Source organism: Zingiber officinale, chromosome 4A (assembly GCF_018446385.1).
Source record: "Zingiber officinale cultivar Zhangliang chromosome 4A, Zo_v1.1, whole genome shotgun sequence".
Taxonomy (NCBI): Eukaryota; Viridiplantae; Streptophyta; class Magnoliopsida; order Zingiberales; family Zingiberaceae; genus Zingiber; species Zingiber officinale.
In genome coordinates this window covers 150436533-150455601 of record NC_055992.1, presented here as the reverse complement: position 1 = coordinate 150455601, position 19069 = coordinate 150436533, and the positions used below count along the sequence as shown (strand labels likewise).

The window sequence follows — 19069 nt, the reverse complement described above, 5'->3', positions numbered from 1 at the left end:
CGATTGATAAGTGTTGGAGTCTCCATGGTCAACCTCCTCACGTTGCTCAGATCGCTCAAAGTGTTGTCGCTTCTTCAGCTTTCGCTGCACAATTGCCACCGGATTTGACCCCACCACCTTCTTACGATGACTTTCTGAAATGGTACGAGGATCGTCAGGCTTCAGATTCCACTGTTGCTGTTGCACACGCTGGTAATTCCTTTGCTGGCATTTCTCGCTCTTCGGGTCCTTGAGTTTTTAACTCTAGGGCCACCGATTATATCACTGACAATAAATCCCTTTTTTCTTCTCTCTCTACTTCCGGTTATTTATCCTTTGTCACCATGACCAATGATTCCTAAACTCAGTCCCTGGGTGTTGGTATTGTTCATCCTTTCCCATCTCTTTCTATTCATAATGTTCTTTATGTCCCCAGAGCTCCCTTTAATTTATTGTCAATAAGTCAACTTACTCGGGTCTTTGATTGTGTCATCTCTTTTACTAAAACTTTTGTTTCCTTATAGGACCGGAGTACGGGGAGGATGATTGGCTTCGGATGTGAGTCTCATGGCCTATACAGGCTTCAACAACCCTCTCTTGTTGGTTCGGCGGCGACATCCAGGTCTGGGTAAGTTGAAACAATTACGTCCTATTCTTTCACTTAGAGTCTTTGTCTTGTGAGTCGTGTCAATTAGGAAAGCATGTTTTCTTTTTCTCCTCCTACCGTGAGTCGGACTACGTCCCCTTTTGCTTTGGTTCATTCTAATGTTTGGGGTTCTAGTGGTATTTCTTCTACATTGGGATCACGATATTTTATTACTTTTATAGACAATTTTTCCCATTGTACTTGGTTATATTTGATGAACGATCGTTCAGAATTGTTTCCTATTTTTCAATCTTTTTTCCATGAAATCAAAACTCAATTTGGTATTTCTCTTCGAACTTTATAAAGTGATAATGCATGCGAGTATCTATCTACTCAGTTTTGTACCTTCTTGGCATCTCACAGTGTGTTGCATCGCACATCTTTCCCTCATATCTCTCAACAGAATGGGATTGCAGAACGTAAGAATCGTCATCTCCTCGAGACCACTCGGACTCTTCTCCACTCTCACGTTCCTCATCAGTTTTAGATCGACGTTGTACTTATTGTGTGTTCTCATCAATCGCATGCCTTCCTCAACTCTCCAGGGTAAAATACTTCATCATGTAATTTATCCTCATCAGTCTCTTCATCCTTTACCACCTAGGGTCTTTGGTTCTATATGTTTTGCTCATGCTCTTGATCCTGGCATTGACAAACTCTCTCCTCGGTCTCATAAGTGTGTCTTCCTTGGATACCCCAGTATCAGAAAGGGTATAAGTGTTATTCCCCTACCCTCTATCGATACTTTATCTCTACTGATGTCACATTCTTTGATTCAGTTCCCTTTTTTGGGCCTCACGCATCTCCATCCGAGTTCTCTCATTCTCTGCCTGCACCAGTGACTGTCTTTTATCTTCCGGGGCATCTCCATCACCTCCAGCCCCATCTCCTCCTTTGCAGGTTTATCGACGTCATCCTCGCCCTGCTTTGCCTCCGCCCATCACTGACTGCCATGGACACATCTTTAGAGCTGAGTCCTTCGCCTCTTCCCCTGGTCCCGTCTCCTGAGTCTGATATTTCCATTGCACTTCGGAAAGGTATGCGTTCCACTCGTAATCCTTCTTCTCATTATATTTCCTTGAGTTATTATCGTCTTTCTCCTTCCTACTTTTCTTCTCTTTCTTCCTTGTCGTCTGTCTTTCTTCCAAAGACTGCAGGTGATGCCTTTGCCCATCTAGGATGGAAACGGGCTATGCTCGATGAAATGTGTGCCTTGCAGCGCAGTGGGACTTGGGACCTTGTTCCTCTATCATCTAGGAAGTCAGTTGTTGGTTGTCAATGGGTGTATACAGTGAAAGTTGGTCCAGACGGTACGGTTGATCAGCTTATGGCTCGCCTCGTTGCTAAAGGCTATACTCAGATCTTTGGATTGGATTATGGGGACACTTTATTTCTTGTTGCCAAGATGTTTTCTATGCGTCTTTTCCTGTCCATTGCTGTGATTTGACATTGGCCTCTTTATAAGTTGAATATCAAAAATGCATTCTTACACGGTGACTTGCTCAAGGAGGTCTACATGGAGCAACCTCCGTATTTTGTTGCTCAGGGGGAGTCTTTTGGTCTTGTATGTCGCATGCGGAAATCTTTATATGAACACGGAGGTGTTAGCGTAACATATATTGAACTAATTAAGAATATGTATGAGGATGTAACGACCAGAGTAAAGACTTCAGGCGGAGTAACTGAAGCATTTCCAATAAAGATAGGGTTACATCAGGGATCAACCCTAAGTCCCTATCTTTTTACACTAATTATGGACGAACTCACTGCGCACATTCAAGACACAGTATCGTGGTGCATGTTGTTTGCAGATGATATTATTTTGGTAGATGAGACACGTGAAGGAGTAAATGCTAAGCTAGAATCTTGGAGGGAACACTAGAAGGGAAAGGTTTTAAGCTTAGTAGATTAAAGACAGAATATATGGAATTTAAATTTAGCAATATTAGAAGTAATGAAACAATTGTTAAGATAGGAGAGGACGAGTTGCCTGGAACCGAGAGATTTAAATATTTAGGATCATTTTTACAAAATGATGGAGGGATTGAGAGAGATGTCTTACATAGAATACAAGCAGAATGGGTGAAATGGAGGGGAGCGTCAGGTGTTTTATGTGACCGTAAAGTACCTCTTAAACTTAAAGGTAAGTTCTATAAAACCGCTGTTAGACCTGCTATGTTATATGGAGCTGAATGTTGGGCTATGACTCGAGCACATGAGCATAAGATGAGAGTTGCAGAGATTAGGATATTAAGGTGGATGTGTGGACATACGAAGATGGACAAAATAAGGAATGAGAGCATTAGAGAGAAAGTCGGAGTTGTATCTATTGAGGACAAACTCCGAGAGACACGTTTAAGATGGTACGGACATGTACTTAGACGACCAATAAATGCTCTAGTTAGACGATGTGAAACTATGATAAACATGCATATCAAACGAGGAAGAGGACGACAAAAAAAGACTTGGTTAGCAACAATAAAACAAGATAAAATTTATTTAAATATAGATGATGATATAATAGGAGATAGGGCTCAATGGCGTAAAAGGATTCATACAGCCGACCCCACCTAATGGGAAAAGGTTTGGTTGTTGTTATTTGATAGACTATAAGATGAGTTTCTCCGCTTCCGGAAAGTTTTTGGAAAGGAGACCACTATTGGACTCGCGCTTGAGTGCGTAGGCCTTGGACGTACTGACCCTGAGGGTTGGGGATAAAGTAAATCCCGTAATTATTATTTTTCCCGTACTTTATTTTATATTCCGCTGTTACTAACCACTTTGATAGGAAGAACCGACGAAATCGAAAAGAAAGCGACAAGTCGAGATTCACCCCCCTCTTTCCTGGACCAATTGGTAGACCGATTCACCTCAAATGAAAAGGTCGAGACTATCACACTTCTTACGAAGTTAGTAACTATACGATACAGTAGTAACAGAAACATCTCATTATGGAGATGTCCAATATAGCGATAAGTCTGAAAACACTAAAACTCGATATGTCTGAGGGTATGTTAGTCCATTTTGTCTTGATGTCTCTGCATGCGCGGTTCACTCCTTTTAAAATATCGTATAATATTGAAAAGGAAAAGTGGACATTGAATGAACTCATTGCTCAATGCGTACAAGAGGAGGGGAGATTAAAGATTGAGACATCTGAGAGTGCTTACTTAGCATTTGATTCTCAAAGTGTGAGCAAGAAGCGAAAGAGGGTCAATAACAAAGGAAAAGGAAAACAAACTGTAGATTCGGGTGACAATGGCCATAAAGAGCAGAAGATGCAGGATAAGGAATCCATTTATTTCTTTTGTAAGAAGAAAGACCATATGAAGAAAGACTGCTTAAAGCACGCCAACTGCGTGTAAAGAAAGGTAAACTTCTCAACTTTGTTAGTTCGGAAGTCAATTTAGTTATCGGTGTTACTGTTCACATAAGCGTCACTATACTGGGTTGTCTCAGGAGTTGACTTTTGCTTGATTGTGAAAGATATATCTATATGAGAAATTAAAAGAAAGCTAAAGTCGAGTCAATTGATGTTTTTAGACTTTGTTTAGGAATTAATGTCCTTTTGGATTTAGAAAATATATTTATTGTACCATCTTTTCGATGGAATTTAATTTCAATTTTTTGTTTTGACAAATCAGGTTATTCTTGTTCATGTAGAAATGGAATTTGCAGTATTTTATTAAATTCAATGTTGGTTGGTAATAGTTCCTTGGTTGATAAGCTTTATAAATTGAACATCTTACTTCTACGGTTAACAACGTAATAATGCATAGTATAGGTACGAAACGCAAATTGATCGACGAGAATTTTTCTATGTTGTGGCATAGACGTTTAGGACATATATCCAAACAACACTTAGAATGATTAATGTCACATGGAATTCTCCATTTCCTTGACATGTCAGACTTTGATGTTTGCATAAAGTGTGTTAAGGGAAAGACCATTAACAAAAATAAGGGGGCTAGCCATTGTGGTGATGTTTTGGAGCTAATACATATGAATATTTATGGACCATTCCCTAAGGCATCTTGGAATGAGCACATATCTTTTATTAGGTTTATAAATAACTATTTCAGATTTGGATATTTGTACCATATTTATGAGAAGTCGCAATCTTTGGATATGTTCAAAATTTTCAAAGCCGAAGTTGAACTTCAACTAGGTAAAAAAATTAAAGTCGTCTGATCCGACTGTAAATGTGAATATTATGGTATGGATTAAGTGAACAACGTCCAAGACCTTTTGCAAATTACCTTGTTTAGTGTGAGATTGTGCCTCAGTATACCATGCCTCGTACTCTCCGTCAGAATGATATAGTTGATGGTCGTAATCATACCCTAAAAGATATGGTAAGAAGTATGATGACTTTCGCTTCTCTATCGGAGTCTTTATGGGGTGAAGCACTCAAGACTGTAGTTTACTTATTCAATAGAGTACCTAGTAAGACAGTAACTAAAACCCCATTCGAGACAACAACAAGACGAGCCTAGCATTAGGCATTTACACGTCTGGGGTTGTCCAGCTGAAGCTAGGCCTTACAGGTCTAATGAAAAGAAACTAGATTCAAGAATAGTTAGCTGCAATTTTGTAGGTTACTCTGAGAAGTCAAAGGGGCTATAAATTTTATGATCCCTTTAATAGATCCTTCTTCGAATTGGGAAATACTAAATTCATTAAGCATAGTGGGAGTGATAAGGTCAAGGAAGTATCTTTTGAGGAATGTGTTGGCAATCCTCTGTGGTCACTACTAGTGTGATTAGTAGCGGTGTGGTTACCATACCACACATTATGAGTATCACATATCCAGTGAGCATAGTGAATTAAGATATTTTCATGACATCTCCAATGTAATTGGAAGACCTTACCACTGAACTTGAAGTATTGCCTCTACTGATGAGCAAGTACCTCAACCACCTTTAAGGCGATCCACAAGGGAATGAAGAACCACAAATTCTCGTGATTACGTTTATCTCCAAGAGCATGATTTTGAGGTTGGAAAGTGATCCTACATCTTTCAAGAAGTCAAACAATGTTCTAACCCTGAAAGGTGGATTAACGCCATGCAAGAAGAGTTGAAGTCTATGACAGACAATGACGTTTGGAAACTTGCCAAATTGTAAGAAACCCGTTGGTTGTAAATGGATATTTAAAACCAAGCGGGATTTAAGGGGCAATGTCGAAAAATATAAGGCTCGTCTTGTTGCCAAGGGATTCACTCAGAAAGAAGACATTGATTACAAGGAGACTTTCTCACCTGTGTCGACGAAAGATTCACTTAGGGTAATTATGACACTACTAGCTCATTATGATTTGGAGCTACATCAAATGGACATAAAGACTATATTCCTCAATGGAGATATAGAGGAATCTATATATATGATGCAACCAGAGAACTTTGACTCTAAGGACTCAAAACACCTAATATGCAGATTAAAGAAGTCCATTTATGGTTTGAAATAGGCGTCCCGTCAATGGTACCAGAAATTTGATCAAGTGATTATCTCATTTGGATTTAAGAGAACCCCGTTGATCAGTGCATATATGTTAAGTTCAGTGGGAGCAAGTTTGTTATACTTATTTTGTACGTAAACGATATATTGCTTGCGAGCAATAATAAGGGTTTGCTGCATGAAACCAAGTCATTTCTATTTGGTAATTTTGAAATGAAAGATCTTGGTAAAACATCCTTTGATTTAAGCATACAGATCTATCGTGATCGTTTAAGAGACATTCTTGGACTTTCACAACAGGACTATATTGAAAAGATGCTTATAAGGTATGACATCCAGAACTGTATACCTGGTGACACACCTGTGTTAAGAGGTGACAAGCTCAACTTACAGCAGTGTCCACGACTTGAACTTGAAATAAAGGAGATGGAACAATTTCTATATGCATCAGTAGTGGGAAGTCTCATGCATGCATAAGTTTGTACTCGACTAGATATAACATTTATAGTCGGGATGTTAGGCAGATATGTTAGTAACCTAGGACCGTCACACGGAAAGCGGTAAAGAGAGTGATGCGGTATTTGCAAAGAACTAAAGGACACATGCTCACGTATCGGAGATAAGATCATTTAAAGGTGATTGGATATTCAGACTTCGATTTTGCTGACTGTTTGGATAGCAGGTTTATATATTTTCATACTTGCTGGAGTGGCTATATTTTGGAAGAGTGTCAAACATATGCTAGTAGCCACTTCTACTATGAAGGCAGAGTTGGTAGCATGCTATGAAACATCCAATCACTTGATTTGGCTGTGGAACTTCATCACAGCATTATAGATCGTTGATGGCATTGACAGGAGGATCTATTAAGATAATAAAGTCGCAGAACTTTATGCCAAGAACAATAGTAGTTCGTTGAAGTCCAAGCACTTCGATATTAAGTTTCTAGCTGTTAAAGAAAGAGTTCAGAGTTGTCAAATCATGGTAGAGCACATCAGCACATATTTCATGTTGGTCGATCCACTCACCAAAGGCTTGATGTCTAAGATCTCTCATATATATATTGTGAATATGAGAGTCTTTATGGAAGAAGAACTCATCTAACGGGAGTATGTATTTATTTTATTGCTTTATATTTGATTAAAAAAAAAAAGGGCAGCCCGGTGCATGAAGCTCCCGCTATGCGGGGTCCCGGGGAAGGATCCATTGTACGCAACCGTACCTTGCTTTTTGCAAGAGGCTGTTTCCAGGATTCGAACCCATGACCTTTTGGTCACATGACAGCAACTTTACCGTTGCGCCAAGGCTCCCCTTCATTGCTCTATATTTGATAATAAAGATAAACATTTTATTTTGATTATTGTACGTACTTAAAGTTCAAAACATTCATGAAATTTTATTTGTTTGTTGCACACTCTAAAATACAATATTATGATTTACTGTTGCTATTTAACATTTGGTGTTTGTATATGATATAGATTCCATTTAGGAATCATAAGGTTTAGATCATGATTTGTTATTGCAGTTTAGCATATGGTCTTTGTAAATATGATCAGACCCTTTTGGGTCACTTAAGATCAGTTGGAAATTGATATATATTGATCATATTTCATGTAATTTCCACTCTACACATCCACATCTTGATCTATGTCATTAATGACATTGGTATTGTGATTACTGTTGGGACTTGTTACGATCATATATAATAACTATGACATCTTTAGTCCTATACCAATGAGTTAATTGACCAGATTGTTTACAGGGTATCTTGTACCCATAAAGTATGATATCAACTAAAGTTGCATTCGCGTGTTGTCTATAATCACATATAGTCCAAGTGGAAAATTGTTGAATTTAATATCCCTTAAGGTGGGCTCACGTGTGATTTAAGAGACTTGCGATACTGAAACTCGTTAAGTGATCTAACTTAAGGTTATTGGATGTGGGTTCAATTTGTAGAACCCTTTAGCCCGTAATTATCTATGAGCTGATAACGGATTGTATTCTTATATAAAGGGAGGTCCCCAAAGGTTTAGGGTAATCTTGACAGAGCTTTTGGTTCCTCTTTGACCTAGAGTTTTTCGGCGCCGTCATTTCTTAAGCCTCTTGGAAGACCTTCTTTCCGCTGCATCTTCTTCAATAGGGATCAAGCCGACGACGCTAAAGATAAGGACATGATTCTTCAATTAGGTTCCTTGTTTATTATGCTTTCTTATGTGTTGCTATGTTTACGACATAACTAGATCTCGATTAGGTTTATTGTTTATCTCATTGGATTTCTTTATTTGTTCTTAAAAATCATGAGGTTAAGGAAAACAATTTAACTCTATCAGATTCTACTTCCAAATCACTCTCTGAGCACCTTCATGGTCGACTCATCTTATGCTAGGGATTCAAAAACACTACACAACCCCAAATTAAATGCAAAGGAGACAGTGAACATTCTACTTCAAAATCACTCTTTGAACACCTTCATAATCAACTTGATCTCATCAGATGCTTGGGACTCAAAACTCCCTTACACAACCCATTGCCACGAACCATTCTTGATCTGGACTGCCACTACCAGATTTATTCATATTACCTCTGGATCAGCCCTTGTGAAACACACACTCACAAGTTAACCAAAGGGCATAGTGAAGATTCTACTTCAAAACCAGCTAATAGAAAGATGGCGTGATGACAAGATGATAGTCTTCAGATTTCTGATTTTGTAACAAGCTTGCCTTGATATGTCCTAGTGAATTTTGCAAGCTTTTGTGGCGTATCAATGTATATGTTACTGAAATACGATAATCCTTTCATGTTTTATCCCGTTCATTGTCTTGCTTTGTTTGCTAAACTTTTTACAATAGCTGTAAACAGAGAGGAAACTTTTTATGGTGCATTTGGTTCACGGAATGAAATTGATAGAGTAAATAGTTATTCCAAGGGAATAGAATAACAACCTGCCTTGGAATAGAATAAGCGTATTTATTAGTTAGTTTGGTGCATGAAATGAAATCGACATCCTTGGACAATGCAAGAGTAGCAATATGTTTTTTTTGGAATTATGTAAGGAATAGGGTAACAAGGGTGACAAGGGAATAACAATTCCATGGTAATTGGCATATTAGGTTCAGTTTTGGAACCAAACGTAGAAATTATTATTCGACGGGTATTCATAAGGAAAATAATTGCAATTCCTATTAACCAAACTCATATTGGTGATTTGTTACTCTGTAAATTTGGCAGATTAAGGTAGGTTCTATTTATTCGGCTGTTGAAGGTCTGAATGCCTCAATTTACGTCAATAGGGATAAAACAATTGAGGTTAGTGGATCATTCCTTCTGATTTTTGCATAATAGTTCCTTGTTTACTCTAACTTTATTGTGGAGTTATTATACGTCAGGCATTATTTTCCAAACAAGAAAACACAGATCAAAAAATGGAGGATAATCCATTTGTGGGACTTCTTCAAGCACTCAACAGAATGCAGAAGTTTTGTGGTATTCTTTCTCCTCTTCAAACAAATTATATTCTGAAAGAGCCTCCTACTTTAGTTGCAAGATCTGCATCCATTTTGTCAATATCACAGGTAGTGTATTTTTTCCCCCATTGGACATTTTTTTATGTCTTTTATGGTCCGAGTCTAGTTATGTTAAATTATATTTCTTGCCTTTTCAAATGGTAAAACGGTCTTTAAGTGTTTGGTTACTGTGATAAAATAAATTGGTCAATATTAGAAGATAAAATCGCTCCATTTATATGTTCAAAGTCTTTCTCTATATATTTTTTTATTTCTGCCAGATTTACTATCAGTATTAGAAGTTAATCAAAATATTGCATTTTAATTGATACCAATTTCTTGAAATTCCATAATACTCACAATCCTCTTAACTTGAATTTGATATTTGTCTTTTGCCTATTAGGTCTTTGATTACTTTTGTTAACATGTGATCTACCTAGTTTCATGTAACAAAATAATTAAAAATTTGCAATTCAACAAAATTAATCTTGTTTTAACAGCCATGAAAGTGTGGTGCAGAAGTATATTTTTTATTTCACCTGCAATGCTGCTTGCTTATTAAAAGATTCAAACAATATGCAGATTCATAGAGCAACTTTCCTTGATATTTTTCCTGTCTATATTTTGTAGCTTCATAACACATCTATCTCATTCCTCCAGTCGTGTCTAATTTTGGTATTTGTGATAAAGACTGTACGGTAGTTTGATTATGCAGTATGAGTAATTAAACTTGCTTTGAAGAGCCTCATTGAAGAGAACGTATGACCAATGCTACTGAGTTAAATGTGGGAGTGAGCATTGTGTCATAAATCCTTTCATCATTTGTTTTTATGGATTGAATAAATTCAGATCATGGCAATGTGGTTGAATCTTTTGAATGGCTTAGTGATTGTTCCCCAAGAAGTTGTACCATCCATACAATGTTAATAACAAATCTCTGCTGGTTCTGAGCTTTATAGCTGAGCCATTTGGGAGAAACAAGATTTTACTACTGCTTAAATTGGTTTTATTCTTTCCATGCAGTTGTCACGTTATGTACTTGATACTCACTTGGGCACTTTGACCAGTAAAACGAACAAATCCATCACAGATTTTTCTCCTGTCGTAAGTTTCTCTTTCATCAAGTTTTAAATTATGCTAATTGAAAGATTAGATAGACCGAGACATTTGAATTTTTAGCATACAGTAATTGTTCTGATCACCAATCCTTGCTTCAATCTAATAGCATCTCTGGTATGGATCTTATGTTTAGGTCATAGGACTTGGAACATTTCTTAAGCAGTTCCATCCTTCTCATGCAACCCAATATATACAGGTACATCACATAATTATCTTTGCTAATTTATGTGAGATCTTTCTTACTTGATTCGTCTCATGCAGTACATGGGTCAGTATGTTAGGATAACTGCAGAATTAGCATATGGAGTCTATGATCCCCAGATATTGCTTGATGACCCAGCATCTGAGGTTTGTAGTACTCATTGATTTCTCAGTAAAAAATTTATAATCTTTTAAGCAGTGTTTTGGTAGGTCCTTCACATTCCTTTCTATAAGATAAACTTGTTATCTATGGAGTCTATGAACCCCAGATACTGCCTGTTCAACAGTTGCTCTTCCTGTGTACCTGTCAACAATCTCAAGAACCATTTTTTCCTTGCTTCCTATTTGTTCTTAATTAATTAAAGTCTTCAGTTCCAACATCCATACGTGGATGTGGACTTGCATATGTTTTCATTCCAACATGGATTCCGCAATATGAATATGATGAAAAAAACAAACGGTTTGCTTAACACCTATCTTTGTTGTGTCAGGTTTTGAAGTCAGCATTCTGGTTGATGTATTTCTGTAGATTCATGGGTGCCCCCAAAAGTTTAGTTGACTCATGCCTGCCGCCCTCTCTTGTGGCTATGTTACAAATGTGAAGTTTCAATTTGGATAAAGCATCAAGCTTCTTTTGAGGTGGGCCGCCGAACACTTGATGATATGCATAGCCTTAGTTTATTTTCATCACCTAAACCATGCTATCTCTGTTGGGAAGAATGATCTGTGGAACACGGAAGAACAATTGGCACATGAGTCATGGTTGATAGCATGATTCATCCTCCTAGATGAGGTCCATATGCATGAGAGAACATAGTATATACATGAATGCAATCATTTTTATACCAGTTTTTTGTTCTCTAATGCTATTTCACAAAATCAGTTTTTTTATAAGATAGATTTGTAAGTACCCTGTGATAATTTTGATGTGATCAATCAAGTTAAGTTAGGTCCTGTTATGGTTTGATCCTTGTGTCTAAGTGTGCAGGAACTTAGAAGCACAAGAAGTCGAGCGAAACACGCAGGTAGCGAGAAGGATGATACGGAAGAGAGTCGACGGGTTCGGTGCGTTCGAGGAATGAGGCGCTGTGGAAGAGTACGCTGGAGGATGAGAAGGAAGCGCTGTTTTTCGGAGGGACGAGAAGTCGGAGCGGAAGGTTGCTCGAGAAGGTCGGATAATGAGTTTGGGTGAGCTCTATATCGGATGGTCGAAATCACCCAAACGAGCGGAGCCGGAACGGAAGACCCAGATGGAAAGTCAACATGAAGTTGACTGTGGTTTGGGCGCCTAGAGCTATTCCAAGCGCCCGAACATGTTTGGTCCAACCGGGGGTGCTTTGGCGAGGCGCCCATGTGCGAAGGCGGTTCGGGCGCCTGGAGTTGTTCCAGGCGCTCGGACTAGATAAAATATTATCTTTCGCCCGTTGTGTAGTTGTTGCGACGTGGATAAAATTTTATCTACACCCAGGCGTCCGGAGCCCTTCCAGGCGCTTGGACCGTGCCACGTTAATAACGATCAGTGGACTATAAATAGAGCCATTGTCTTCTCATTTCAAAACAACATATTTGGTACTTCAAGTTTTATTTAGTTCTTCATTTCTGAACGTCACTTTCGTGTACAAGGCTTTTCCGCCTTCGATGTTTTGTACGAGAAGGAGATTTTTCTATCGAGCCTACTTTCCTTGGAGTAGGAATCCTCTGATTGCCAACCAAGTAATTCGTTGCTTGTTTCGTACTTATTTTTCTTTTATTCTGTTTAATTAAGTGTGCAATTATGTTGAGCCCGATCGAGTTGAGAAAAGTGTTTGTTTTAAATTGTGCAGGGTAATTCATCCCCCTCTTGCCGGTCGCAAGGGACCTACAAGTGATATTAGAGCCCAACCGTTTCAAAAGGACTAACCACCGACCGAATTATAGAAAATGATAGCTGGATTGAGCAAGTGTGTCACGCTCCGGGAAAGTCCATGTCCGAAGAAATTTCGGCAGCACCTCCCCTGTACGGGTGACAATCTGAAACATTTCTATAGACATAATATATATCAGCCACATGCGGCTGGAATATATACACAACCACGCAGTTAATAATCTCAGCCTACACGGCTGGACAACTATAACAACAACCACGCAGTTATATATTTTTATCAACCCACTCGGCTGAAATCAAAACTAATACAGCGGAAAAACATAAATACAAGTCCATACAAAACAAAACAAAACACTGCTAGCCGGCTAGGCTTACACCACACAACAACATAACATTCCGGAAACAAAACTGAAACACAAGCTAGATACACAAATACCAAAGTACAAATAGACAACAACGAAGACAGATCTTCTGATGTGACATGGGGACCAGCAGGCAGGATACTCCAAGCGACTCTATAAACAACCTGGTACCTGAAAAAGATAGTGTCCATGGGGGTGAGTTCAACAACTCAGCGAATACCAATAGACATGTCTAGTAAGATATATCTAACAGCAATAAACATGGAATACAACTTCCTAATCATATATAGGGGAATGCAAAACTGAAAGGTAATTGAGGAAGCTGTACTCACCAGGAACTCCTATCCAGAACAAAAGGGTCGTCAAAACTGAGTGTCATAAATCTTGTATGCATGTCAAACATATGCCTCCAACCAAATGCAGCAAATAAATGCAGCAAGCACAAGCAATAAATGCATCAATGCGTATAATGCCAATGACATGTCCTGGTCACCCCTACTCTCCAGTCAGCCGTCTCACACATGATGGTGAGACCGAGTGGGTAGGGCTGTGACAACCGTGCACTCTGCCATCACTACTCCTGATGAGTGACCGAGTGGACGGGATGCTGTCGGAGTACACATATCCTCCTTACCCTAAATCATAAATGGGGGAGCTCAATGCTCTCATCTCCCGGTACATGATGACGGGGAGGGGTACCTGCCCTGCTACAACGTTGCGTCACACTAACCCATGAGTGGACCAATGGAGCCCTTGACAGAGCACCTGTTGCAACACACCATGCCTGAATATACCACTAACCCATGAGTGGTCGTGTGTGTAGATACATGTAACTGGCGATGTGCTCAACAATAATGGAGCCGACAATCGCACAGCATGCAATCATGCGAATGATGCATGACACTAAGCCTGACAATATCCTGTACCAATCCATATGTATAAAATGTGTACCCTAGAATAAATTGACCTAATCAATGGTCTAGGTACACCGGTCAGATAAGGAATCAAAAACCCTAGATCCTGAATATATCCACATCCATAAAATATGTACCATCAATATACATGGATTAAAGAAAAATGGTCTAGGTACACAGATCTGATATGACATAAAAATATAAGTACACATGCCAGATAATAAAAATCCAGAATCTAGTCTTAAACTCAGTAAAGCATGGTGTGCCACTTACTCTAGGAACTAAGGTACTCATGTCAATAATCACGAGGTATAAACATGGATACATAACCAGCGACAAACAGAACATGCTATGGGTATCAAACAGTGACATACTAAAGACAAACATGATCATTGCTTGTAGCTATAAAATACTATGCATATCCAATTGACAATATCATAAAAGATAAGTCAAGAGGTACCCGCCTCCAATGTAGATCGAGCTAATCAACCTTTATGTCGAAGTGCTCGTCCCGAATCAACGTCCTACAAATCACATGATTATAATTTAGCTAATTACATATGCAACAATTAACTAAATCTCAACTCAACCTAATTAGGGAAAATTCAAATCAAACCATTCATGAATCCTTTAATCTTTCCAAAACACTCCACATTTTATAATCAATCCAATGATTATATCATTTATAAACTCTTCTATTTATCACGATGTCAATTTAATTAACAATCCATCATAACAAATCATGATACTAATCCCATAATCTTATAAATGATCATGTGACCTTCTACATCAATCAATCAATAAGATTTCCATCATAAATCCACAACAACCAAATATCATCGTCTACAACTAACCGAACCACCACATCTGATAATCCAACCAACAATCATTCATCCTATCCACATCACACAACTCACATCCAAATGTAGACAAGAATAAAACTTCAAAACTCACCTAAAACCAGATGAATTGCTGTTGACCCACAATTGAATAGATGAACCTGTATGCTGCTGGAAACTCAGCCAAAACCATAGTAAACCGGCTGCACCTTTCCATTCAAACATTCCAAATCAATATCCATAGAATCACAACCAAGAATTCAACTCTAATTCTTGATTCATAACATTTAACTAACAACTTACCTCCTTTGAATCCTCAGCTGATGATACGCTGCTGGAGAAGGTTGCTGCCGGAAAAGATGACTTGTATGAACTCTAGCAGCAATCCTCGGCCCCATACGAATTGCCACAACTAACAATCTGCAACCCAACACCCCTAGATCAAAATCAACGCTTCCGTAACTGTGCATAAAATCAAATCCTCAACCCTTACCTTTAAGTCACATTGCCGGATAAATCTGCTTGATCAGAAACTTCATGTCGGACCAAGGATCAAGTCTAGCACCAATCTTGAATTTAGGTTGGCGATTGAAGGTAGGGATCTGCTGGTCAGCGGTGCCAAATCGGGGCTAGGGCACGAAATATGGGAGATTGGGAGAGGGCTCGGCTGTGCCAAGAGGTGTCGGGCGGTGCTAAGCGGCTACGACACAGGCGCTAGGACACGGGATACTTGCCGACGGCCGACGCTCGAGAGAGGAAGAGGAGGGTTCGAGAAGGTGGCTCAACCGGCGGGGCCTGGATCGGTGTCGGCGCGCAGAGGAGAAGAGAAGTGGCGCCGGTTTGTGGAGCAGTTAGGGCAGGCTTGGTGTCGGGGAATGGCTCGGAGAGGAATGGCTAGGACACGCGTGAGGGGAGGAGAGGAAACCGCCTACTTGCGGGATTCGCCGCGAGGGGGAGAAGGCGCGAGGAAGAAGAAGACTCGGGCAAAAACAGCTTCGGCTGAGGAAATAAATAAAATAAAAATAAAAGTAAAAGAGAATAAGAAAGGAAAAGAAAAATAACTTTTCCTCGTTTAAATGGGGTAGCCTAAACAGGCTTTCCCGGGGCCCAATTTTCATCCCCGTAAACTCGTCCATACGGTTTCCGAAAAATTTCAAAAAAATTTCTAAAAATTCTGAAAAATTCCCTTATCATTATTCGACATTTTTTCAGTATTTTACAAAGTGAGCATTTGCCCGCCTAAGTTTGAGGGAGAGCTCGTGATTTGGAAAAAGAGGATGAAGGTATTTTTCAAAATTGACGTTGAATTAATAATAATGATGAAAGTATGTTTTTGTAGCATCGAAGGATCCGCAAGAAAAAGACAAAGAAGAACATCAATGGATGAAAAAGTAGCAAGCCGACTTTGTGGCAAACAGAAATGCAGAATTTCATCTGTTGAGTGTTTTATCGCCACAAGAAGTCAACCGGATCGGATCCTACGAGTTAACCAAAGAGCTTTGGGATAAATTCTCGGAACTACACAAAAGGACCTCGAAGGCAAAACTCACGAGACGGGACCTGCTCTGGAACTAGATCAACAATCTCCGGTTGGAAGAAGGCGAAACCGTCGCACATCTACACTCGAGACTCAAAGAACTCATCACTGGACTCACGAATCTTGGAGAAAAGGTAACAACCAAGATTCGCTAAGGTATGCGCTTAACGCTTTCCTAGAATTCCTAAATGGTCAACTCTAGTAGATGCATATTAATTTCTAGAGATTTAGAGGTGAGTAATTTAAAAGAGTTATTTTCTATTTTTGAAATGCATGAGTCGAGATGTGCAGATCTAAAGGAGTCGAAGCACAACATTGCCTTGAAGGCAAAAATGGAATAACCAAAATCTGAAATTTCTTTTGATGATGACGAAATGACATTCATGGTAAGAAAGTTCGAAAGTTTGTTTTTTAAACTAATAAGTTTAATCAAGGGTAGACCAAAAGAAGAAAAAGAAAAGTAAGATATTATCATTACAATAAAGAAGGACATGCCAAAGACAATTGTCCAAAACTAAAGAACAAGGACAAGGAAAAGGACAAAAGAGCGACCCAGAAGAAGCACAAGAATCTAAAGGCGATATGAGATGAAATATCGTCATCAAATTCGGATGTTGTAGCCTATGCCGGACTTATATTGATGGCAAATTACCAAGAAGACGACGGAGCAAGTATATCGGAGATGAGTATTGAGAGCATCGATGAAGGGGGAGCAACGTTAAATGAAAGCAGCTCCACAGAAGTAACATCAGATAGATCTCTACTTCCTGATAAGTAATTTAAATTTATAACAATGTTGTCAAAAAAATTCTTGTAAATAATAAATTGAAAATGAAAATTTTCAAAAGGAAAATGTGGAATTAAAAATAACCATAGCAACATCTTGTCGATTAAAAAATTTTGACAAAAAAAAAATTCGAAATGAAAAATTGAAAGAAGAAATAGAAAATTTGAGAAATTATGCATGCTCACATGTTCAACAAATTAAAAATTATTTAGGACTTAATTTATATTTTAGATGTCATAAGGTCCAAATTAGAAAATTATTATGTTTAGAATTATCTAAATAAATTATTTCATATAATTTCGATTTAAAATTAATTAGATATTATTTTTTTTTTTTGAAAAAGAGGATTTTATTTCTTATTTTTTACCATTGTATTAATTATTATGAATTTTTTTAAAAAAAATTATATTCTTCAATTTAAAAATATCTATTTTTTTGTAAAAGTTATTTTTCTGTCAAAATTTATCATATTCTCTATCAAGCAAATATTTTTAATTTTTTTTAACAGTTATTAAATTTTTTATGAATTATTTATTTAAATATTAATTTTTAATATTAAAAATTCTTGAAGATTGAATATTTGAAACTTTATTTTTTTTGTAAAATTTTTTATTTTATTACATTCTCAGAAAATTTTTCATGATTTTTTGAGTTTAAAAATTACTTTTAAATATTTTTTAAAAAAATATAACTCTATGTAGAAACTATTATATTTCTATTTAAATTAATTTCATAATTTCGTGAAAATTTTATCAGAACTTTGATTATGTTTGTTTAGAAGTTATAAAATTTTTTAGAATTTTTGCACCATTAGAAATGACTTTAAAATTGTTTTTCTCATAATTTGTAAAAATTATCATTTTTCAAAATTTAAAATTTTTAAATATTTGTCCTTTTTTTCATTAAATGTTAATTCAGATTTATTTCTAAATTGTTTTTCAATATTTTTTTCAATTTTAATGTGTTTAAAGGGGAATAATTAGAGATTAAGTTTAGGGGAGAGTATTAACAATTATTAGTTGAAAATGCTGTACTTGATGTTTTTTATTGTTATTTGTTTTTTCATTTACTCTAATTTAACTTGGTTTGCTCACATAAAAAAGGAGGAGATTATAAGTATTCCGTGATAGTTTTTATGCGATCAACTAATTCAAGTTAGGTTCTGTTGTGGTTTGATCCTTGTGTCTAAGTGTGCAGGAACCTTGGAGCACAAGAAGTGGAGCGAAACACGCAGCTAGTGAGAAAGATGATACAAGAGAGGGTCGACGAGCTCGGTGCGTTCGAGGGATGAGGTGCTGAGGAAGAGTACGTTGATGGACGAGAAGGAAGCACACAGCGTTTTCGAGGGACGAGAAGCCAGAGTGGAAGGTTGTTCGAGAAAGTCAGAAAATGGATTCAGGTGAGCCACATTTCGATGACTGAAATCACCCAACTGAGTCAAGCCAGAGTGGAAGACCCGGATGAAAAATCAACATGAAGTTGATTGTGGTCTGGGCGCCTAGAACTATTTCGGGCGCTCGGACCGGTTTGGTCCAATCAGGGGTGCCTTGGCGAGCCGCCCCTATGCAAAGGCAGTCCAGGCGCCCGGAGCTGTTCCAGGCACTCAGATCAGATAAAATATTATCTTTCGCCCGTTGCGTAGCCGTTACGACATGAATAATGTTTTATCCATACCTAGGTGCTCAAAGCCCTTCTAGGTGCTCGGACCTTGCCACAATTTCGACCAGTGGATTATAAATAGAGCTATGATCTTCTCCTTTCAAAACAACGTATTAGGTACTTCAAGTTCTATTCAATTCTTCATTTCTGGGTGTCACTTTCGTGTATGAGACGTATCCGCCTTCGACGTTTTGTCG

General features: G+C 38.0%; 1 protein-coding gene across 10 annotated transcripts in view; it reads left to right on the top strand.

The window, feature by feature from the left end:
- Positions 1-19069, top strand: part of LOC121971669 (WASH complex subunit 5-like) — a 69342-nt gene extending 50273 nt beyond the window's left edge. For 4 of the 10 annotated variants that reach the window (XM_042523046.1, XM_042523043.1, XM_042523044.1 and 1 more), the window contains exons 24-29: positions 9316-9393; positions 9474-9659; positions 10614-10694; positions 10843-10905; positions 10971-11057; positions 11402-11792. In XM_042523046.1, coding sequence (XP_042378980.1) covers positions 9316-9393; positions 9474-9659; positions 10614-10694; positions 10843-10905; positions 10971-11057; positions 11402-11512 — 606 coding nt within the window. In that variant the 3' untranslated portion in view covers positions 11513-11792. Of the gene's footprint in view, positions 1-503; positions 627-9315; positions 9394-9473; positions 9660-10613; positions 10695-10842; positions 10906-10970; positions 11058-11401; positions 11793-11898; positions 11950-18410 lie in introns of those variants that run through there. The other 6 variants (XM_042523041.1, XM_042523042.1, XM_042523045.1 and 3 more) reach the window with 6 other exon arrangements.